The sequence below is a fragment of the Palaemon carinicauda genome, chromosome 22, assembly GCF_036898095.1.
Source record: "Palaemon carinicauda isolate YSFRI2023 chromosome 22, ASM3689809v2, whole genome shotgun sequence".
NCBI classification, from domain to species: Eukaryota; Metazoa; Arthropoda; class Malacostraca; order Decapoda; family Palaemonidae; genus Palaemon; species Palaemon carinicauda.
The window spans coordinates 88,269,608-88,293,512 of NC_090746.1; the positions used below are offsets into that span (position 1 = coordinate 88,269,608).

The 23,905-nt window shown below is 44.4% G+C and overlaps 1 protein-coding gene across 1 annotated transcript in view; it reads right to left on the reverse strand.

Annotated features, from left to right (window-relative positions):
* Nucleotides 1-12,480: 12,480 nt before the first annotated feature.
* PIG-S (phosphatidylinositol glycan anchor biosynthesis class S) overlaps nt 12,481-23,905 on the reverse strand; it is a 78,552-nt gene continuing 67,127 nt past the window's right edge. The window contains exon 11 of the mRNA XM_068346487.1: nt 12,481-12,609. Coding sequence (XP_068202588.1) covers nt 12,495-12,609 — 115 coding nt within the window. The 3' untranslated portion in view covers nt 12,481-12,494. The remainder of the gene's footprint in view (nt 12,610-23,905) is intronic.

Sequence of the window (23,905 nt, forward strand, 5' to 3'; positions counted from 1 at the left end):
GGAGGAAGCTCCCTTGGCACCTCTGTGAGCAGATGTAGAAGGTCCAGAAACCCTTATACCTGGTGCCACATCGAAGCTATGAGGGTCATCGCCAGCTTTTGGATGCCCTTACCTTGTTCAGTAATCTTCTTATTAGGCAAAAGGGAGGGAATGCGTAGACATCTATGTTGTCCTCCTGTTGATAGAAAGCCTCTAGCCAAAGTGCTTGGAGAACTGGTACTGGAGGGCAGTACATCAGAGGCTTATTGTTCAGAGACGTCAAGGACAAGTCTAATCTGGGCGAATCCTACAAAGTTGGGACTCTGTTGGCTACCTGATGATTCAAAGACCACTTGGAGCCAATTATCTAAGTTGCTCTGCTCAGATTTTCCACGAGAAAATTTATCTTGTTCAGGATGAACTAGGCTGATAGGGTACAGAGTTCTTTCGTCTATCTTAGTATTTCCCCAGCTAGTTAGCATAGGTGCTCTGAGGAGGTACCGCCACTACCGGGTTGTCATCCCTATCAACACAACGGAGTGTCTTGTTGCAACTGCTGGAGCACCAGAAAGGTTTTCCTCATTTCCAGGAATTTTAAGTGGCAATGGCGCTCGAACTCGTACCAGAGTCTGTAGACCATGTGATGCTATATGTAAGCCCTCCACCCTTATTTTAATGCATCCATAAAGAGCATAAATTCTAGGGGAGGAGGGAAGATCTATCCCCATGAGGAGGTTGGTATCTGATGCCTACCACCTCTGGTCTCTCTTTTGCTTGGGCCCTGAAGGTACAGTGGGTCCTTGTGCTCGGCCCCCTACTGGACTTCAACTGCTACTGGAGAGACAGTATGCATTATCGTCTGTTGGTCACTAGACGCTCCATGGAGGACAGGTGGCCTATCAGATGGAGTCACTGATGTGCTGGTAGTGAGTCTAGTGGCAAGAAGGGGCTCACTACTTTCTTCAGTCTCTCTATTCTGCTCTCGTATGGAAAAACTTTGCCTAGTCTGGTGTCTAGTAGCCTTCCTAGGTATACCAGTTTTTGCATTGGCTGCAGGGATGACTTCTCAAGATCTACCACAATCTCCAGATTGCGGAAAAACTCGAGAAGTCTGTCTCATTGTTGAAGGGTCGCTATCGAGTCTGCTAGAATTAGCCAGTCATCTAGGTATCTTAACAGACGAATGCCGTTCTTGTGAGTCCAGGTTGACACCAAGGAGAAAACCCTTGTGAAAGCCTGAGGTGCTGTGGACAGGTCAAAACAGCACCTTAAACTGGTATTGCCAATTGTCTAGGATGATTCTTAAATACTTCCTTGAAGACGGATGGACTGGAATCTGGAAGTAAGCATCCTTAAAATCTAGTGTTATCATGAAGTCCTCGGGTCTGACTGCCTGTCTGACCGTATCTGCTGTCTCCTTCTTGAACAAAGTTTGTTGAACAAACTTATTCAGGTAGGAGAGGTCAATGACTGGTCCCTAGTCTCCAGACACCTTCTCTACAAGAGTGTGTCGACTGTAGAAGCCTGAAGACCTCTATTGTCGAACATTCTCTCCTTTTCTGGCGGACAGGTGGCCACGAGGTGGCATTCCCTCACTAATGACCATATGATGTAAAAATGTGCTCATGCGTTGTTGACGTAAGGCCCGAGTTTATATGTTTGTGCAAACGCTTGGGTTTGCATATATTGTCGTTGGCGCGAGAAGCTCACCTCGCTCCCCAACAGGTGGATGGGTACGCAACAATGCGTTTGACTTTCCTGCCAAATTGCGGTTTACTCTTCTATGGGAGTCAGCTCAGTCACACGATGGGGTTCGTGAACACTCTTGTTCGCGTAAACCCTCGTTGGCAAGAGCTCTCGTTTGACTTGGGTTTACCTGCTCATGAGCCGAAGCTATAAGAGCTTCACTCATCAATACTCCTGCGGGAGTTTAGCGAGTGGTCATGTGCAACCCAGCATTAGGATTTGCAACAAGGACGGGAGATCCTGTGTACATATGTGAGGAATGTTGGAATCTTTCCCTAAAGGGAGGAGAAACTTCCACCCAGAACACAAAGGCTCCAGCTTGACGATGCTGGAACATGACAGATGTGTCTGCCGCAATGGCTGTGCTCATCCTATGCACCACCTCGTCGTCTCGCTCCAGCGGGCTTGAAAGAGGTATGGAAGAGTCCAGGACCCTTTGCATTGCGCCGTGTGGAGGAGACCACTCATGGGAAGACATAAATTGTGAACAAGAAAGGTGGCTCCCCTTTGAGAGGGGCAGCTTGATGCTTCAGACTTCGCAAACCCTCTGCAGGCTGATCGTTTTCAAGTTAAGGGAGAGCGCTGTCATCAGCGCGATGACAAGCAAGACCGAAGCCAAGCTCTGGGTTGGTCGCATTTAGCCTTCCCGACGGAGAACTCCAAGAAGAGCTGAATCGAAGCTGTTCTAGCACAAGTATCAAGGGTGCCTGTGCAAGCGGTTACAAAGTGGGCAAGGAGACAGAACCAGGTAGGGACGCTAGAAACTCCGACAGTACATTACCTTCAGATTCTCTGGAAGAAAGATCGAGGTCAAACTTTTGAGGAAGTCAGTGCGTTTCCTCTGTGCCCGACAGAATCGCCTCCAGCGACTAGCAATAGAATAAAGAACATGAAAACGTTTGTGGGCATATAGCTAGCGAAGCAACCGGATCTCTATCGGTAGTAGGGACTTGCCCGCCCTTGGGTGGGATAAGTGTAATTGTAAGCGAACATATGTTTGCTATCGATCGTAAATGTAAGCATGGGCTGATTCCATCCCCTAGGAAATAAAGGGGTTAAAGAATAACCTAGAAGGGTTATGTCTAACGAGACCATTGTTCTTTGAGGGTATGATAGTGAACTGGATATCACAAGGGATCGGGGACCGAAACCATGTGAGTGTTCTGATAGAGAGGAGAAGTATGAGATAATAACCCCGAAGGATTATGTTTCCCGAGCTTCGTTTCCGAATCGCAGTGTGATGTGGTGGACGCAAGCAGTTGGAAAACATTCTTATATGCAGCAATCACTGGGTAGGACTATGTCTAATGGATTTTAGGTAAATTTCCTGAATGCAATTTCTCGAAAGTCAAATTCTCGAACTCAATTGCTCGAAATATAATTTCTCGAACTATCATTTTCTCGAAAACTGATATCTATTTTGTTCAGAAAATTGAATGGAAAAATTTTCATGTATTTCAAGGAAAAATATCACAAATTTTTAAGTACAGTAATTTGTATTTTTCCTAACATACTTACCTGGAACTACTTTCTTAGGAGTTACTGGTAACTCTTCCCAACCGACCAGAATTTTGTGTAGTTTACCCTATTCCCATTTTCTATGGGTGACCTCAGGCGGAGTGATACGCGCCCTGAGGCGACCCGGGGTCATAGAGCGTGCTAGTTCAGGTCATGCTCCTCAGTAAGTTTCATAGCCAAAAAGGGTTCTCCTCAACCCTGCAGGACCCTCGGGGAACGATGGGCGGGCCATAACCCGAAAGTAGTTCTAGGTAAGTATGTTAGGAAAAATACAAATTACTTAAAAATTTGTGATTTGTTCCAACACAGAGTACTTACCTAGAACTACTTTCTTAGGAGACTTAAACTTTAGGAGGAAGGAGTGTCCTGCAGGGACTAGGGTCTGACGGTTAGGAGCACGATCGGGCGAAAAAAGGGAACCTCGAAGAGGAACTAGGTTCCGATGACCTCCACTAGAAACTGAATGAAAATAGGGGAAACTACCCAAAAAACTAACTTAGTGTCTAAGTGGCTTACCTCTGAACCATTACTTCTGAGACGTATTTCTTGTTGAAGACGTATATCCTGGCCGCCAGGGCCTCTTGATTCACGCCCACGCTGGGGATTAAGGGTAAGGGAAAGGATGATAAAGGGGAAAGGTAAGGGATGAACGTGTGTCTCATGGCTTACCACCCCCTTAAACAGCTCGCTCCGGGGCACCATGATACTCACCCAATCCTTAGACTTACTCCTCTTCGCCTTCTTCTTAGATGGCCTGGACTCCTTCTTCTTGTGTCTTGAACGGGAGCGGGACTACTTCTTCTTCCTGGACCTCTCGCGCTTCCTCCTCGCGGACCTGGAATCGTCCTCTGATGATGAATCTACGGATGAGGAAGACGAGGAGGAGGAGAGGGAATCAGCCGAACCACCTGAGGCGTCCAACTCCGCGGGGGTTACTCCATGACGAACCTCTGTTTCCGCAGGCTGCATGAAGACGGGCGGAAGCATCGCCGAGGGCGCTGGGGGGGACCGAGGAACGTTCTTCCGGGCGATCCAATGGTCAAACTCCTCTTCTAGTCTGAAGGGTGACCTGCAGGGTGTTCTAGGGAGATCCCAAACGGCGGGGTCCGAATTTGACGAATGGCTTTTCTCGGTATCGCCCCCGCCGGCCGAAGTACCTGAAACACACACCCAAGATGGGGGAGAAGAGGTAGTACCTGACTTCCCCCACATCGGGTCTTCGGTAGAGACGGGCCCTGCGGGCACCAGGACCTCGTCTCCCACACACACTCCTGCGCTTCCCTCAGGCCCCACACATGCCTGTAACACATCAGAAGCTTCTCCCACAGGTAATTCAGACTCTTGGGGAAGGACAATGGGCCGCTTCCCCGCAACGGACTTACCTCGACCCCTACTCTGGGTAGGGGAAGATGGAAGGGAACCACGTTCCGACGAGGCATCCGGGGACACCAAAGCAGAGGACGCGGTAGCTTTCTTGGGCAATTTCTTGGCCGACTTCTTCTTCTTAGTCCCATAAAGGACCCACTGAATCTCGCCCCAAGACTCGCACTCCGAGCACGTGGCGGTAGGGGAGCACACTTTGCCCCTACATGACAAACAACGCGAGTGTGGGTCAACCTCAGGCTTCGAAAGGAAAGCCTCTCAAGACTTACCGGCCACAGGCCCAGGGCAACAGCGTGGATGCTCCATAATGAAAACACTAACACCAAGAGACACAAGGACACAAGGGAAAGGGGTAAGGATATGGGCACAGGAACCACGTGGTAAACACAAAGGGTCGGGGACACAAAGGGTCGCACTGGGTAAGAGAGATCGCGGCGAGATGTGAATCACATCGCGACCAGAAACTTACTGAAGAGCACGACCTGAACTAGCAAGCTCTCTGACCCTGGGTCGCTTCAGGGCGCGTATCACTCCGCCTGAGGTCACCCATAGAAAATGGGAATAGGGTAAACTACACAAATTTCTGGTCGGTTGGGAAGAGTTACCAGTAACTCCTAAGAAAGTAGTTCCAGGTAAGTATGTTAGGAAAAATACAAATTACCTAAAAATTTGTGATATTTTTCCTTGAAATACATGAAAATTTTTCCATTCAATTTTCTGGACAAAATAGATATCAGTTTTCGAGAAATATGGGATTCGAGAAAATGATAGTTCGAGAAATTATTTTTCGAGCAATTGTTGATTACTTATTTTGTAGTTTATTTATCTCCTTATTTCCTTTAATCACTTGGCTATTTTTCTCTGTTGGAGCCCATGGGCTTATAGCATCCTGCTTTTCCAACTAGGGTTGCAGCTTAACAAGTAATAATAATATTAGTAATAATAGTAGTACAGTAGTTAGGCGAACATTAGCGAGTGTCGAATGTTTGCGAGCACTGATAAGAACAGTTGCACCGATGTGGAAGCTTACATATCTGCATGAGCAAGCAACTTAAATGTCTGTGTATGATGTGTCTCTTTTGTACAGCTGTATCACAAACTGAAGCACACATAGTTACAGTTTACTCCAAATTAGAAGATGAAGTTATAATAAGAGGTATTGCATAGAGAGATTTGCTCTGTTCTCACTGTACTTGTGTGCTATACAACAAGCACCGAGTGGAGTGTGAGGTATTAAATGCATAGGGTGGCGAGTGTGCTGCACCCCCTCTATAGTTAACAAGTGTTGGGTTAGGCGCATAGGTATAAGTATGTGCTGAACTCCCTCAACTCTATGTTGTGGTGAGAGGGGGGTCTAGTACATAGCTGTTGTTGGATGCTGAACTCCCTCAACTGTTTGTTGTGACAAGAGATGGCTCTAGCACGTAGCTGTGTGACCATTGAACGCCCAGTGAGGGCGAGTGAATAGGGAAGCTCGTAGATGGTTGTGCTCCTCCCCCCCTAACCTCTCTGGGTGAGGGGTTAAGCACTCTAGCGTATGATGCTTATCATTCTCGTCAAGAAACAAAAGTTTCATCATGGTAAGAGTTTGAAACCATGAGACACAAGTCCCTAGGGAACTGGCTTCTTAAAGCTCCATAAGCTTTGTTGTGCTTTGAAGAGGTACAATGTAGGTAATAACCCTAAACAGATACAGGGTATAGCCTACGAGAGGTTTGTCCCTTGTAAGAGGTTACCACCCATGAGCTACAGATCCTGAAGGATCTGGCCTCATGAAGCTCCAAGAGTTCATTGTATCCAAAGGCATGATGTCACCAATAACCCTTAAGAGTTAAAGCCTATGACTCATTGATGGAAGACGGCGACCGCAAGCAGTCCTGCGGCACTCTATTAACAAGAGACTTTTTAGTTTTTTAACTCGGAGGGTACGGAGGAAAGGCAGTCTCTCCCTGTTGGCAATTCTCCCTACAAGCGGGAAGATTGCTGGACAGTAGTTTGTGGTGTTGCGAGCCAAGAGAAGGTTGTGAACTCAAAGGCAGTGTGAGAGCAACTGAGTTAGTTTATCAAAGAACACTCTCTTTTATATACAAAATCTCAAAGCAACAAGAATTTTCATGTTCAAATATTGACACTGTTACAGAGGAGAAAAGCAGACATGAATTTTCAGGTTAGTTTTAGTGCGAGGGGAGAGCGAAGATACAAGCACAAAATGAACTATGTACGATCGTGTGACACACGGTTGGTACATGGCTCCCCCTCTAAAAATGACATACTGTACATGTTAAATAGGGTGCCCTGATCTAGAGAGGCGAACTGTAGGCGGGTCATTTGGCAGAAGATAAGCAGGTTTTAGATGATCAATGGAGACCCAGTCTTCTTTGCCACGAATGTTTAGTAGGAATGCTTTCGGACTGCGGCGGATCACAAGGAAAGGGCCCGTGTAAGATGCCATCCATGAGACGTTGAAACGTGGCCCCAGCATTACGAAGGCCAAAACAGGAGTAATTGAAGGTGTATGTACCAAACGGAGTGGTGATGGTAGTCTTGGGGATGTCTTCTGTGTTCATAGGCACCTGATAATACCCCTTTAGGAGATCGAGCGTAGAGAAAACCTTTGCTTTGTGCAGGTAGGAGGTCACGTCGGCAATGTTTGGGAGGGGGTAGTGATCCGGCTCTGTTTGCATGTTCAGGCGCCTGTAATCCCCGCACGGACGGAGGGAGCCGTCTTTCTTCAGAACGATGTGTAAGGGTGACGACCATGGGCTGGAGGCCTTTTGGCAAAGGCCCATTTCCTCCATTTCGGCGAACGTCTGTTTGGCGGCTGCCAATCGTTCCGGTGCCAGACGTCTGAATTTTGCGAAGACTGGGGGTCCCGTCGTCTTGATATGGTGATAAATACCGTGCTTGGCAGGAACCGTGGCCGTTTGGCGAAGTTCTGGACGGAAAACTTCCGGGTACGGCGTGAAGAGGTGGGCGTAGGCATCCGTGGGTGCGCTAATGTGGAGAGCGAGGTTAGAGGGGGCGAGTTGAAGAGGTGTCGACAAGTACGAGTCTGCGTTGACCAATCGTCGGTGGGCGACATCGACCAGAAGGTGGAAATGAGAGAGGAAATCCGCACCGAGGATTGGCAATGTGACGTCAGCAACGAGAAACTTCCAATTGAATTTACCGTTTCCGAACGATAATGTGAGGTTCTCGTAACCGTAGGTGGGTATCGCAGATCCGTTGGCAGCTACCAAGCGGACGTCGGCAGATGTAGACAGACTACGTCGTGTCTTGAAGAGTTTCCTTGGCAAAAGAGAACGACAAGCACCCGTGTCTACCAAAAATCGCACGCCCGTTCCTGCATCATGTAAAAAGAAAAGATTAGAAACACGGGAGGCCACCGTTACGAGCGATGGCCTACTTACACGTTTTTTGGCCACTGACACGTACCAACCGTGTGTCACACGATCGTACATAGTTCATTTTGTGACACACGGTTGGTACAGTAGTAAGTGGCTGTAGAAGTCGTTTGTTGGGGCGCGAGCGATTGGTGGGTGGTGGGCGGCTTTGCCGCTGCTTCGGCACGTCACGGTGTGGGCGTGTATGTCCTACGGCATTCATGTCAGCTTCGGTTGACGTTGAATAGGCATCCTCTTCGTCAGGGGTGGAGGCGTTGATGGAGGTCTTGAAGTGGCTGTTCATAAGGGCGTCGGCTTTGGTCATCAAGTCCTTTATGGGTAAACTATCGACATAGGGTATGGCAGCGCGTATAGGTCCGGGTAAACGGCGTATCCAAAGGGCATGAAGTAGGTTCACCTCACGAGGAGAGCCGTCTGCGGCAGGTTGAAGGCAAGCGATACTGGTCATTTCCCTGAGGGCAAGCAAAGCCCTTTGGTCCCCCAACAGTTGTTGCGAGAGCTGAAAAAGCTTTGCTACACGGGCGGCTGGCGACGGCGAGTACTGCTGCAGCAGGTATGTTTTGAGGACGTCATACGCTATTGGGGTGTCTCCTTGTTCACAAAGCCAGTCGGATATTTCCGGGAAGGTGTCCTCGGGTATCGCCGCGAGAACATAATCTGCTTTGGTGGTTGAGTGAGTCACGCCCTTGATGCGAAACTGGACTTCTGCGCACTGAAACCAAGCAAACGCCTCTCCACTGGCGAACGGTGAAAGTTTCAATGGGGCAGCCGCAGCGCCAACTTCTGTAGAGTCCGTCATAGTACCAACGATGGAGGGGCGAGGGGGGTGGGGATGGAAGGCGGTGGGAGCGAATCGACTTCCGGGGTCACCAATGTTGCGAGCCGAGAGAAGGTTGTGAACTCAAAGGCAGTGTGAGAGCAACTGAGTTAGTTTATTAAAGAACACTCTCCTTTATATACAAAATCTCAAAGCAACAAGAATTTTCATGTTCAAATATTAACACTGTTACAGAGGAGAAAAGCAGACATGAATTTTCAGGTTCGTTTTAGTGCGAGGGAAGAGCGAAGATACAAGCACGAAATGAACTATGTACGATCGTGTGACACACGGTTGGTACAGTGGACTGTGGCCAGAGGTAACACCCAAACTGCTTAGTGTCCGAATGCCAACCACACTCCAACGTTCACTACACAAAAAGGTAAAACGGTGGAATACCCAAAAATCTAAGTAACAGGTCAAGAGAACTGGGCACTAGGCACCACCCCTTGATTTTATAATGGGCAAGGGGACCCAGTTAGGACTGTAATTGCTTAATATTATTCAGAGATAAGCCGTTTTAAGGTTATTTAAGTACAGTACTAAATATTGGTGGAGGAAACAAAAAAAAGGAAAAACAATGATACTGAGGAGAAAAAAGACAAAATTAGTGGCTGAGAAGGGGACATTTACAAGGGAAGGAAACGCTTCCAGTTTACAAGATAAAGGGAAAATAAGTTTATTTCATTCCTGAGGAAAAAAAATAATATTAAAAGAGTCTTATTAGAAGCAGATTTAATAAGAAAAAAAAAAGACAAATAATTAGGTCGACAATAAAATTTTTTCTCAAATTTTAATAAGCAATTAAAAAAAAACTAGTATCTCTTCACACTCCAGCCTCACAATAACAAGATAAAAAAAAATGATTTGAATAACAAAAAAAAAAAAAAAAAAACAAGAATTATTCACATGCTGGACACTTATGGGTTCCATATACAAGTATAGCTGTGGAAAATGGTTTTCCTTTATGTCTCAATTTTACTAAGTAACTTTATTTTCTCTCTTTAATTTGATCACTCCAATGAACATGCACACCCTTCTAGTTTTTTCTATCAAAACAATTGTAAATCATTAGACACAAAGAGAAGCCAAGGGTGGAAAAGAAAGTATACATTTAATGTAAAATGTTTAATGAACTTTATCAAGGACTAAACTAAATTAACATCTTGTGAACATATATACAGACCATTACTAATGAAATTAGACAGCATCTAACAGTGAGTGCAAAATTATTTTCTTTGTAGCAGCATAGGAGTGAATGATCATCCATTCAGATTTTTACATCCGACAATTACATTATTTGTACATTACAAGAAAATAGAAAATCATACACCAGCAACTTACTGGAAATATATAATCATCAGACAAAACATATATCTATTTCATGTGCATTTCAAAAGCGCTGTTAAAAGATTTAGGACAAAATTTCACAGAAATTAGTCCTCATCTTTCTTTCCTGCTAAATATTTTTTAAATTGAAATATTGTATTGTACAACTAAAATTGTGAAAATAATGAAGACATCAATAATTTAAATATTATAACAAATCAAATGTACTTTAATTGAATAGCCAACTGCGCTATACAGCATCATTATCATGTATTATTAATAACAGTTTGGAAAATAAGATTTATTCCAATAATTACTCAACATCCATTGTGCTATTCATTTTGAAAGTACAACTTGGTTTACAAACTCAAAATTAGATACTAGAGAGTTATAGGGTCCTTTGACTGGCCAGACAGTACTACATTGGATCCTACTTTCTGGTTACTGTTCATTTTCCATTTGCCTACACATACATCGAATAGTCTGGCTTATTCTTTACATACTCTCCTCTGTCCTCATACATCTGACAACACTGAGACTACCCACCAATTCTTCTTCACCCAAGGGGTTACTGCATTGTCATTGTTCAGTAGCCACTTTCCTCTAGGTAAGGGTAGATATAACTCTTTAGCTATGGTAAGTAGCTCTTCTAGGAGGACACACCAAACTCAAACCATTGTTCTCTAGTCTTGGGAAGTGCCATAGCCTCTGTACCATAGTCTTTCACTGTCTTGGGTTAGAGTTCTCTTGCTTGAGGGTACACTTGGGCACACTATTTTATCTTATCTCTCTTCCTCTTATTTTGTTAAAGTTTTTATAGTGTATATAGGAGATAGGTTGGCCAGGGCACCATCCGCCCGTTGAGATACCACCGCTAGAGGGTTATGGGGTTCTTTGATTGGTCAGACAGTACTACAGTGGATCATTCTCACTGGTTACAGTTCTTTCCCTTTGCTACACATGCACTGAATAGTCTGGCCTATTCTTTACAAAGTCTCCTCTGTCCTCATACAACTGACAACACTGAGATTACCAAACAATTCTTCTTCACCCAAGGGGTTAATTGCTGCACTGTAATTGGTCAGTGGTTACTTTCCTCTTGGTAAGGGTAGAAGAGACTCTTTTATCTTTGGTAAGCAGCTCTTCTAGAAGGACACTCCAAAATCAAACCACTGTTCTCTAGTCTCTTTTAGCTTAAAAGAGTATTACCCCACTTCAAGGGCTACCACCAACCAAACCCAAACAAGGACTATTCAAAAGAACCTCTCAAGAAGTGAAGTCACTGATCTAGTCCCTTAAAGTAACCCTAATCCCCTAACTTCACCACGTAATAAAATGAAACTGTGGAAAAAAAATATAATTTTTAAACTAAAATGTCTCCTTCCACAAGTGAAACTAATAAACAACGCTAGTCATACATAACTTGAACTTCCTTCAAGTTTGAGGAAGCAAAAAACAGAGTTCATCTTCCATTGGCTTGCACTTATTACATTCAGGACCAAACAGTCTTTGCCTCTACAGGATGATGCATATTTCATGCGGGGAAAACTTAAGACCCATACTTACAAGTCTTCATACAGACTGTAAAAACTCTAATTTCAGAAGACATATCTTTAATAGATAAAAACTTGCATCTTTGTCTCTACAGGTCAACAGGCGATACATATTTTATGCAGGTCAAACGTAGTCCTTTACATATACAGTGGATCAGATTACAAAATTCACAAAATCTTATTTCAGAATACATACTGTACCTACAATAAGATAAAAACTTAATATAACCTCAATATCATCAAAAGCCTGAAAAATCCTCTAATGAAATTAGCATCACCAGATGAGATGTACACTAAACTTTTGACAAAATGGCTGCTGGAGGCTGCCTCTACAGCCATTAAACATACTGTAGTAGTCATTGTAGAGGTATAAGATGGTTGGGTTAGTCAGGGAGTACATACCAACTACAACTTCTCTAATTTTCCAGTTTCTTACTCAAGCTACGCTTGCAAAATATTCAGCACAATAAATGTTGGGTAAGATTTAATGAAATATAATAATTAGCATTCTTGAACTTTCAAAAGGCTGTTCTGACGCATTCAATCTTAATCTATATATTAAATTGTATTTAACTTATTACATCTCCGTAAAAACCTAATGACTGGGGCCTATACATCAAATGCACTAATAATGACATTACTGTACACTATAAGAATCTTATTTGGGGTCTGAAAATTAATATACTGTACTGTATCTTCTTCAATACAATTTTATGGGAAAAATTACTTCAACTTTGTTCCTCAATCTAGGGAATGTGTAAATATCTAGTCATTTTTTATTTTTGGTGTATTTTGCTTCTTGTAGAGACCAAACACAACCTTGAATGACAAAATAACAGGAATACTCACAGGCAGGAACAATGGTACGTATATTGCATACCTGTAAAAGATGAAGATTAAGTTAATGAAAAGAACATTAACTCTTTGTAATCAAGTCAATACAGTAGTGTTGGAGAATGAATGAGTAAAATAGATACAGTAAATTCCTAAGTTAAACTACCTTGATTTATTGAGCTTCAGGATTTATCATATTAATTGTTATTTCATATTTTGCCAGGCTACCCTTCAAGACATTATGGATGGGAAGATGAATTGAATTTGGTCATATGATGAGGCAATGGAGGCCAATCAGGAATGACCTGCAACTAAGAGAATATCTTGCAGTTGCCCAATGAAATATACTGTAATTTAAAAAAAAGATAATACTGTAGTGATAAAGTAAAATGATTTAGACAGAATTATCATTGGCTGTGTGATATCTTGAATGTTCATCTGAGGAGTTTACTAAAAGGCCTTTATTATTAACTTGGCTGATTTCATTACTGAATTGGGTTTAAGAATTCACACCATATAGCACTATGACTGGGGCAGCCATTTACTGCCAACTTGCAACTATTATGTAAAAGTTAAAAGAAGTTAGAAGTTAGGATTTAGATGTCTGAATTCCACTTTGTAAAGAACTGAGGACAGGAGACCGTAGGGGGAAAACCCTGCAGTTGTACAATGAATTAAAATTTAAAAGGTTGGATTACAAGGATAAAAGGACGCGAGAACGGAGGTCTATTGAAAAGCTAAAAAGTGGGTGCAGATAAAGACTGAAGGGAAACTGTAGACTTAAGAAATGTGTACAGTACACCACATGATGAACACTAACGACACTACCCACCTATGTGATTGGAAATTCAGATGGAAGAAAGAAAAGTATTGTATATCAAAATGCACCTGAGAAGTTGAGTGATTATACTGTAATGTACTAATATATTTTGATAAGGCAGGTGAAAATGTTATTTTCATTAGTAAAATAAATTTTTGAATATACTTACCCGATGATCATGTAGCTGTCAACTCTGTTGCCCGACAGAAATCTACGGTCGGGATACGCCAGCTATCGCTATACAGGTGGGGGTGTACACAACAGAGCCATCTGTGAGCAGGTACTCAAGTACTTCTTGTCAACAAGAACTCAATTTTCTCCTCGGTCCACTGGTTCTCTATGGGGAGGAAGGGCGGGTCCTTAAATTCATGATCATCGGGTAAGTATATTCAAAAATTTATTTTACTAATGAAAATAACATTTTTCAATATTAATCTTACCCGATGATCATGTAGCTGATTCACACCCAGGGTGGTGGGTGGAGACCAGCATACATGTTAACAAAGAAGCTAAGTATCCCGTATTTCATTTTATTAGTTATTCAAAAATAACATAAAATAAATAAGTACCTGGTAAGGAAGACGACTTGAACCATTACTCTGCCTTTATTAAGTACGTCTTCCTTACTGAGCGTAGCGGTCCTCTTAGGATGCTGAACGACTCTTAGGTGCTGAAGTATAAAGGGCTGCAACCCATACTAAAGGACCTCATCACAACCTCTAACCTCGGCGCTTCTCAAGAAAGAATTGACCACCCGCCAAATCAACAAGGATGCGGAAGGCTTCTTAGCCGACCGTACAACCCATAAAAAGTATTCAAGAGAAAGGTTAAAAAGGTTATGGGATTATGGGAATGTAGTGGCTGAGCCCTCACCTACTACTGCACTCGCTGCTACGAATGGTCCCAGGGTGTAGCAGTTCTCGTAAAGAGACTGGACATCTTTGAGATAGAATGATGCGAACACTGACTTGCTTCTCCAATAGGTTGCATCCATAACACTCTGCAGAGAACGGTTCTGTTTGAAGGCCACTGAAGTAGCCACAGCTCTCACTTCATGTGTCCTTACCTTCAGCAAAGCAAGGTCTTCTTCCTTCAGATGAGAATGTGCTTCCCTAATCAGAAGCCTGATGTAGTAAGAAACTGAGTTCTTAGACATTGGAAGAGAAGGCTTCTTGATAGCACACCATAAGGCTTCTGATTGTCCTCGTAAAGGTTTTGACCTTTTTAGATAGTACCTAAGAGCTCTAACTGGGCAAAGTACTCTCTCCAGTTCGTTCCCCACCAAGTTGGACAGGCTTGGGATCTCGAACGACTTAGGCCAAGGACGTGAAGGAAGCTCGTTTTTAGCAAAAAACCGAGCTGCAAGGAACATGTAGCCGTTTCAGATGTGAAAACTATGTTCCTGCTGAAGGCGTGGATCTCACTTACTCTTTTAGCTGTTGCCAAGCACACGAGGAAAAGAGTTTTTAATGTGAGGTCCTTAAAAGAGGCTGATTGGAGAGGTTCAAATCTTGATGACATAAGGAACCTTAGGACCACGTCTAGATTCCAGCCTGGAGTGGACAACCGACGTTCCTTTGAGGTCTCAAAAGACCTAAGGAGGTCCTGTAGATCTTTGTTGGTGGAAAGATCCAAGCCTCTGTGGCGGAAAACCGCTGCCAACATACTTCTGTAACCCTTGATCGTAGGAGCTGAAAGGGATCTTACGTTCCTTAGATGTAACAGGAAGTCAGCAATCTGGGTTACAGTGGTACTGGTTGAGGAAACTGCATTGGCCTTGCACCAGCTTCGGAAGACTTCCCATTTAGACTGATAGACTCTGAGAGTGGATGTCCTCCTTGCTCTGGCAATCGCTCTGGCTGCCTCCTTCGAAAAGCCTCTAGCTCTTGAGAGTCTTTCGATAGTCTGAAGGCAGTCAGACGAAGAGCGTGGAGGTTTGGGTGTACCTTCTTTACGTGAGGTTGACGTAGAAGGTCCACTCTTAGAGGAAGAGTCCTGGGAATGTCGACCAGCCATTGCAGTACCTCTGTGAACCATTCTCTCGCGGGCCAGAGGGGAGCAACCAACGTCAGCCGTGTCCCTTTGTGAGAGGCGAACTTCTGAAGTACCCTGTTGACAATCTTGAACGGCGGGAATGCATACAGGTCGAGATGGGACCAATCCAGCAGAAAAGCATCCACGTGAACTGCTGCTGGGTCTGAAATCGGAGAACAAAACAACGGGAGCCTCTAGGTCATCGAGGTAGCAAACAGATCTATGGTTGGCTGACCCCACAGGGCCCAAAGTCTGCTGCAAACATTCTTGTGAAGGGTCCACTCTGTGGGGATGACCTGACCCTTCCGGCTGAGGCGATCTGCCATGACATTCATATCGCCCTGAATGAACCTCGTTACCAGCGTGAGCTTTCGATCTTTTGACCAGATGAGGAGGTCCCTTGCGATCTAGAACAACTTCCTCGAATGAGTCCCTCCCTGCTAGGAGATGTAAGCCAAGGCTGTGGTGTTGTCGGAGTCCACCTCCACCACCTTGTTTAGTTGGAGGGACTTGAAGTTTATCAAGGCCAGATGAACCGCCAACAACTCCTTGCAATTGATGTGAAGTGTCCTTTGCTCCTGATTCCATGTTCCCGAGCATTCCTGTCCGTCCAATGTCGCACCCCAGCCCGTGTCTGATGCGTCCGAGAAGAGACGGCGGTCGGGGTTCTGAACAGCCAAAGGTAGACCTTCCTTGAGAAGAAAGCTGTTCTTCCACCACGTTAGAGTAGACCTCATCTCTTCGGAAACAGGAACTGAGACCGTCTCTAGCGTCATGTCCTTTATCCAGTGAGCAGCTAGATGATACTGAAGGGGGCGGAGGTGGAGTCTCCCTAACTCGATGAACAGGGCCAGCGATGAAAGTGTCCCTGTTAGACTCATCCACTGCCTGACTGAGCATCGGTTCCTTCTCAGCATGCTCTGGATGCATTCTAGGGCTTGGTTGATCCTTGGGGCCGACGGAAAAGCCCGAAAAACTCGACTCTGAATCTCCATACCCAGGTAGACAATGGTCTGGGATGGGACGAGCTGGGACTTCTCTAAATTGACCAGGAGGCCCAGTTCCTTGGTCAGATCCATAGTCCATCTGAGATTCTCCAGACAGCGACGACTTGTGGGAGCTCTTAAAAGCCAGTCGTCTGACGGAGCCGGACACAAGATCATGGTACTGCTGCACAGTCTGTGAACTGTCAACCATGGGGAAGCGAGGAAGTACAGCGACAACCCGAAACTGTCTAGACTGTCTGGGTAGTACAGACAACTCCTTATCGGGTTGCTGAGGTTGCCGCACTGCGTCACAACAAGTCACCTCTGCTGGTTGTTGAACGTCTTCCCAGTGACACACTGACTCCGTAAAAAAAAAAAAAAAAAATTCTCTATCAAGGACTAAGCTTGGACTGCATGTCTTGCAACAAAGCTCAAGGTCTATGGGAGCAGGTGTGGCAACAGACGGGGTTAGCGACTGAAGCGGAACCATTTACCCTCCCTGGAAGCATGTTATGCTTAAATAAAAGTCCATAGGAGGCTAAGCAGCTTAAGGCTCCTCTCCAAATGACAGAGTCCTCAAGGGAATATCAGAAGGAGGGAGAACAGCACTTTCTCATCTACAGGAACCATATCCGAGAAAAGCTAAGTTCTCTCAGTGAGGGTTTCACTGGTGCAAAAGCAGCAGACCAGAAGGCAACGTTATGAAACTGCTTGACAGTCTGTGAACTGTCAAAAACTGAACTGTCAACCACAACAGGAGCGTGAGGACATACAGCACTGGTGTATAAGTAGCAGACCAGAAGGCAACGTCATGTAACTGCATGACAGTTTTTAAGTTGGCAACAACCAAAGATGTGTGGGGAAGCCTCAACTCCTGCCTGACTAGTTTGCTGCTGGCGAGTGGCGGTAACCACAGTGTGTTGCGGAGGCTGACACACCGTGTCAAAACACGGCAGCTTGTGGTAGCTCCCGCACGGCAACGGAGTGCTCTGTGTGTGGGAGTCATCATACATCTGGCAGGGTTGACTGTGCATGGGTGGAGGAGCTCTCACAACAAGAGTGTGAGAGCATGAAGCCATGCCGGGCGCACAACCGTGGGAGGTGTAGGCCCACGGGTGCATCGTCAACCTTCTCCGCAGTCGGAGAGTGGGAGCTGGCAACAACAAAAGCAGAGTGCTGGTGCGTGGGAGGGGCTGCGGTGGGTTGAGGAGCATGCGGTATGGTATGCAGAGCATGCTGTAAGGTATGCAGAGCATGCTGTAAGGTATGCAGAGCATGCTGTAAGGTATGCAGAGCATGCTGTAAGGTATGCAGAGCATGCTGTAAGGAATGCAGAGCATGCTGTAAGGTATGCAGAGCATGCTGTAAGGTATGCAGAGCATGCGGTATGGTATGCAGAGCATGAGGTAAGGCATGCGGCTCATGCTGCATGGTATGCGGCTCATGCTGCATGGTATGCGGAGCATGCTGTAAGGTCTGCAGAGCATGCTGCATGGGCTGAGGAGAATGCCGCAAGTGCTGGAACCCGGCAACTCCTGATGCGGCAGCTCAGGCATGTTAGCAGATGGTGCAGCAAGAACATGCGTCTGGCAGTGAGGACTGCGCATCGGTGGAGGAGCTCTCACAGGTGTGGTGTGGGAGCAGGCAGCCGCAGTATCTGCTGAGCGCACAACCTCGGCGGGTTGTAGGTAAACAGGCTGCATTGTCAACCTTCCAGCATGATACTCCTGCATGAAGGAGCAAGCTGAGACTGTATAGTCTGCAGCATGGACCACTAGGGTCTATGAAAGACAACAACAAACGGAGCTACTGTCCGTTGTGACTGAGGGTCTAAAACAGCTGGTGCGGCAACAGACGGAGTTACTGCCTGTTGCGGTACCACCTAGCCTCTCTTAGGAGGTGTGCAGTTGTCGTACTGCAGCGAGTCCGAACTGACCCAGTGGCTACACCTAGGCCGTTGGACTTGCGCGGAAGGGACCGACTTGCACTTAAAAGCTGCAAGATTTGGTCCATGGTTTCTGCGAGAAACCTCTTCCGCAGACGAGGAATAAATGGGCTCTCTCGTCTTTGTGTGGGTGGGGTGATCACGTCGGCAACGTGTGTAGATACACCCGAAACCACAGAGGGAAACGTCTGTTCGTCGATCAAGGCCTGAGGAACCCATAAGTCCTTCGACATTACTTCTCCCCTGGGCTTGGGAGCTTGTAAGAGGTATCGGACTAGGTGAACCACTGGCACGAACAGACGAACCCTCGAACGCAACACTGTAACACTTTGCGCATATCACTTTATCACTTTTGATTTTCTGTTTGCACTTATTTCACTGAACTCGAAACTTTAAGTGGTTTGTACCTGAAACACGCAATCCTATCCTTCATTAAAAGGTAGTAATTGCGAAAACAGTATTACAATGTAACAGAAAAACATAATGAAAGATAAAGAATTCAGTGGCTGGAAAAGAGACTAAACACTAGATCAAATAAACTACGTTTAAAATCTCTCACCGCATAAAGCCTGGGAACAAGAATAAAACTCTAGAAACGTTTTACCTTCTTCCCCTCTATCGACTAGGGAGAAGAGCAAAAAAAACGAGAACAACGTTACCCGCTTGAACGAAACGTTTATCCTCCTCTCTCTCCCTCCGTCTCTATCTCTCTCTCTCTCTCTCTCTCTTGACTTAGAACCTGAGAGATGAGCCCAATTATATATATCGTTAAAACATATTATTTGTTAAAGGAAAAAAACTGAAAGGTTTCCCAAATAAAAAGTTCCTTTATTAGAATTAAAACCATTTAAGCTAAGAAAGAATGAACGAAACGCTATAATCGGTTTACTCTTACTGCAACGTGAAACCGTGAATACTCTCTCTCTATCGTAACGATAGAGCGCAAGTTGAACGTTCTGAACGTCAACAACTGCGGAGACTAAACAAAACGTTAGTTCAACTTTGAAAACAGTACGAGACTTATCAAAGAAATTCTTTCAAAAACATAAAATTAAAATAGCATAAATTCTTAACAGGAAAAACGATATGACGAGCTCAATGTTAATTAACTTCGGTTCCAAGTAAGGACCGCCTACTATTAGGAAAGGTCGCATATTTTTTTTTTTTTTAAGGAAAGTTAATCGAAGAGGCCTATAAATGGCGGAGAGATATAAAAAGTGAAAGAGAATCTATACTCTCTTCGACACCAACACTTCCATCTAAGGGAAGGGTCGGCCATTTAAAAGTGAAAGAGAGTCCATACTCTCTTCGTCACCATAATTAATTCAAATTAATTCCAAAAGCTTGCTAAGCTAAAGATAAAGCTTCCTGAATAGCGAAGGCTAAACTCTAGAGCAAATACATCACCAAATCGTGAACAATAACTCCAGAATCAACAGCGTATCCAAGTAGGTCTAGCCGGAGGCACGACAGAGGAAAAATTGAGTTCTTGTTGACAAGAAGTACTTGAGTACCTGCTCACAGATGGCGCTGTTGTGTACACCCCCACCTGTATAGCGATCGCTGGCGTATCCCGACCGTAGATTTCTGTCGGGCAACAGAGTTGACAGCTACATGATCATCGGGTAAGATTAATATTGAAAAATATAATAATCTTTTTATAGGCATCATCAGTTATCATCATCATCAATAATAATAATGACCACAATAAAAATAATAATTTTCCTGGAAGTTTCCAAATAGGAAAGTACCATACTGTACAGTACGGTCATTATCTTTGTGGGGTGATTACATTAATCTTATCTGGCTTCATGTAAATCTACCTGCTACTAAATATCTGACATAGTTTAATTGTCTGCTATTAATAACCCGCTACTGATTTTGGTCTAGTGATTTAATCGCAATTTTGTAAATCAAGTAATTAAGGTCACAGAATGCTAAAATTAATTAGCTGCATCCAAATTTATTTGTTGTGATTTATAAGAAAATAAAATCCTTTATTTTTCTTATATTTTGAAGAACTAGTTACATATACAACATGATCGAATATGGGATGACAGTAACAATGGAATGAATTAAGTATCATAATCATCATCATAAAAGTTTTCATTAGCTCTTCTCTTGATGAAGTTAAAGACATGAAATGATCTAAATTGATTTTCTTCTAATCTGCACACTGTCTTCCTGAAATGTCAAAAAGACCAAGTGTTCATCTGTCACCTATTTAAATGATTCTTGAGAGTTCCAACAGGTCTTCGTCCTGCCGCTTTAATATTTGTTGCTTTCATGATTAACAGTTCTTGGCCTCTTTTCATCTCATATCCAAACCATTTCGATCTTTGAGCTCTTAACCATTTTTTTCAGGTTTTAGACACCACATTTCTCTACAAATTACTTATTTGTGATATCATCTTCATACCTTACTGCAGCCACAAATCCTAACATTCTAAGGTCACACTTTACCTAATTCATTTTTATTTCTTTGTCAGTGCCAATGTTTCTACTGCATAGAGTAGTATAAGCCTCTCTACTAATGGCTCTTCCTATATACAATAAAACGGATTTTGAGCGAAGCGAAAAATCTATTTTTGGGTAAGATGGCCATGTCGTCCTGATGGAAGTTCCTTAAAGGCAGCTTCCTAGGGTATATTACAACTACGGCGATATTCCCAGAGAATTTACCTTAAGGTACCCAGAATTCTAACTCCTGGAGCGAGTATCCCTAAAAAAGACCTTAGGGATATCGTAAATATCAGTGGACGTATTCTTGACACGCCTCATAGCAATCTATACCCCGAATAGAGTTAACACTTCGTAGGGGTCAAATGGCAAGAAAACGAAAACGAGAAAGAAAAGGGGAGAGCCGTTCGTAAGGCCCTCTCTTCTCCCGTTTTGTAAGCGTGCCCTGCGCCGATTCTGGCGCCATCTGCATTCCTTGTAGCGAAACACGAGGTGCTACAGATACTGTATGTAGGGAGGGATCCTACGGCCCTTTCATTGAAAGGGAAGGGCGGGTCCATCAGGACGACATGGCCATCTTACCCAAAAATAGATTTTTCGCTTCGCTCAAAATCCGTTTTTTGGGCTCAAGCCATGTCGTCCTGATGGAAGTATACCAGAGCATTACTGTATCTGTGGATTCTCAAAATGTGCCGTACTCCTCGGAAATATTTCCCCCAGTCGACGCGACCTAGAGACCTAAGATGTTACCGTCATACATCTTTTCAACTAATCATAAACCATGATAGAGCTTCCTGCCCCCAACAGGGAAGAGTCTTACTAGACTCTGGGAAAGTCTCGAAGAGTACATATATCTAAGTATGAACCCCAGGCAAGCGAGTATAGTGGTCTCACCCCATACTGGGTAAAGCGAAGTTCGAAAAGAATCACTGTGTCAATATGAAATATCGACCAGTCCTCCGCTCAAAACACGTATTGGACAAAGGTTCATATCCGCTTAGGAGGAAACTCGTAAATCCGCCACCATCCCTTTATGGGATGGAGTCCTCCAGCTAAGGGGAAGCATAAACCAATGCAATATTAGCTTGCATAAGGGAACATTCTATTAGAATTATCCCCGGGTAAATATACATAGAATGAATGCTCACAGGTGAAGGAGACGCAAGGTTCTCAAGAACCAGTTTATTGACAGACAATAAACAAACAGGTTAACCACACTCATATATATATATATATATCTATATATAAGAGGAGGATAACTAAAACTTTAAGCATAAGTATGATAGTAAACAGCAACTTGTTTGTCTGAAAGAAAAAACATTGGAGCCACTTTTAAGATACCAAAGTATCAAAGTCAAAAGTCTGTTTTACTAATCAGTCACATTAGCGTTAGAAACGCTCGGCACGCATGTTTGCACTTATGCTGGGTTCACCTTTGAAAGTGGAACAGTCAATGTGGGTCACCCAGTACCCTCACATAGTATGTAGTACAACATGTGACTACATACTCACCCTGGAATTAATTGTCCCAATTAAGTTACTGTTCCTCGCAGAGTTAAACAGCAGGGTTAACGACGCAACCCACTGCCACCACAGAACCTCTTAGTTGCTGCACTTGCTTCGCATAGTGACGAAAGAACACTCTGGAAGACTTCCAGCCAGTGTACGAACGAAGATGTCCAAAATCCCTACAACTAAAGAAGTTTAAGGATGAAGCAACTTTCCTCGGATCGTGACCTGTGGGTGAACAGTCAGGATCCGCTCTGCGAATAAGATATGTGATTTTCGCCCTGAGTTATTTCAGTAATAAATTTTTGAGCCTGACGTTTCTCCCCTGGCCAGATGGCCATCCTTGAAGTCTGAAGTTCTACGAAGATAGACCTTTAGGCATTCTACTGGACATAGAGATGCATCTTCTTTCAGAGGGCAGATTCTTCAGGGACCCCACCTGATGGTGGGTAACTCGTTCTTGGTGAGAAACGTAGGATCCGGAAATAGGTTCAGTTCACCCATCCAGGGACTGAACACGACCTTCCTCTCTCGAGAGGGGTATGATCTCACTAACCCTGGCCCCGGACGCGAGTGCAAAAAGGAGGATAACTTATGGGTCAAATCCTTTAACGCACACTCCTTATTGTTCAACAGTGAAGCAACATGAAGAACTTTTCTAAAGACCATGAATTGGGCTTTGGAGGTGCTAAAGGTCTGAGCCTAGCGCAGGCTTTCGGAACTTTTATAAGAGATCTCGTTAGCGAGGTCGACCTGGAAGGCATATAGAATGGATCTTGTCAAAGCAGGCCTACATGATAAAATCGTGTTAGTTACCGATCCATAACCATGGAGATGGATGAAGAAAGACAAGCAGAAGTCCGTTGTGATCTCCTGCGGAATCTTCGTCTGACAAGGGCTACCCATTCTCTCCAAGATGACTCATATTGCCTTATAAAAGGTTTGCACTTATAATCCTTTAGGAAGTCCGTGCTGGCTTTCGACATCCCGAAACACTTTCTCACCTGATTAAGGAAAGAAATCATGAGCTGCTGGGTCCGGGTTTTCTGTGATGAAGCGCAGACAATTGACTTCTGGACTCACTGGGTCAGAACTGGATCTGGTAGCGGTCGAAACTCCAATCGTAGTTCCAATGCCAGAGGGAACCCCACACTGTTCGGCCACTTGTGGGCCACTACTGCCGCTACTCCCTTAAATGATCTCAGTTTGTTGAGGACCCTCAACAGAAGGTTGTAAGGAGGGAACAGATAAATCCTGAACAATCTGTTCCAGTCGAGGGACATCGCGTCCACTGCTTCCGCCAAGGGGTCCTCGTACGGGGACACATACAGGGGCAACTTCTTGTTGTCTTTCGTCGCAAAGAGGTCTAGCCGCAGTTCTGGGACTTGACTCCGAATGAAGGAGAATGGTCCTGCGTCTAGGGACCATTCCGACTCTATCGGTGTGAACCTGGATAGAGCGTCCGCTGTCACATTGCGGACTCCTTAAAGGTGAACTACTGACAGGTACCATTTCTTCTTCCCCCAAATCGGAAGATGGCCAACATCACCTGGTTGAGAGGTGGCGACCTTGATCCTTGTCGATTCAA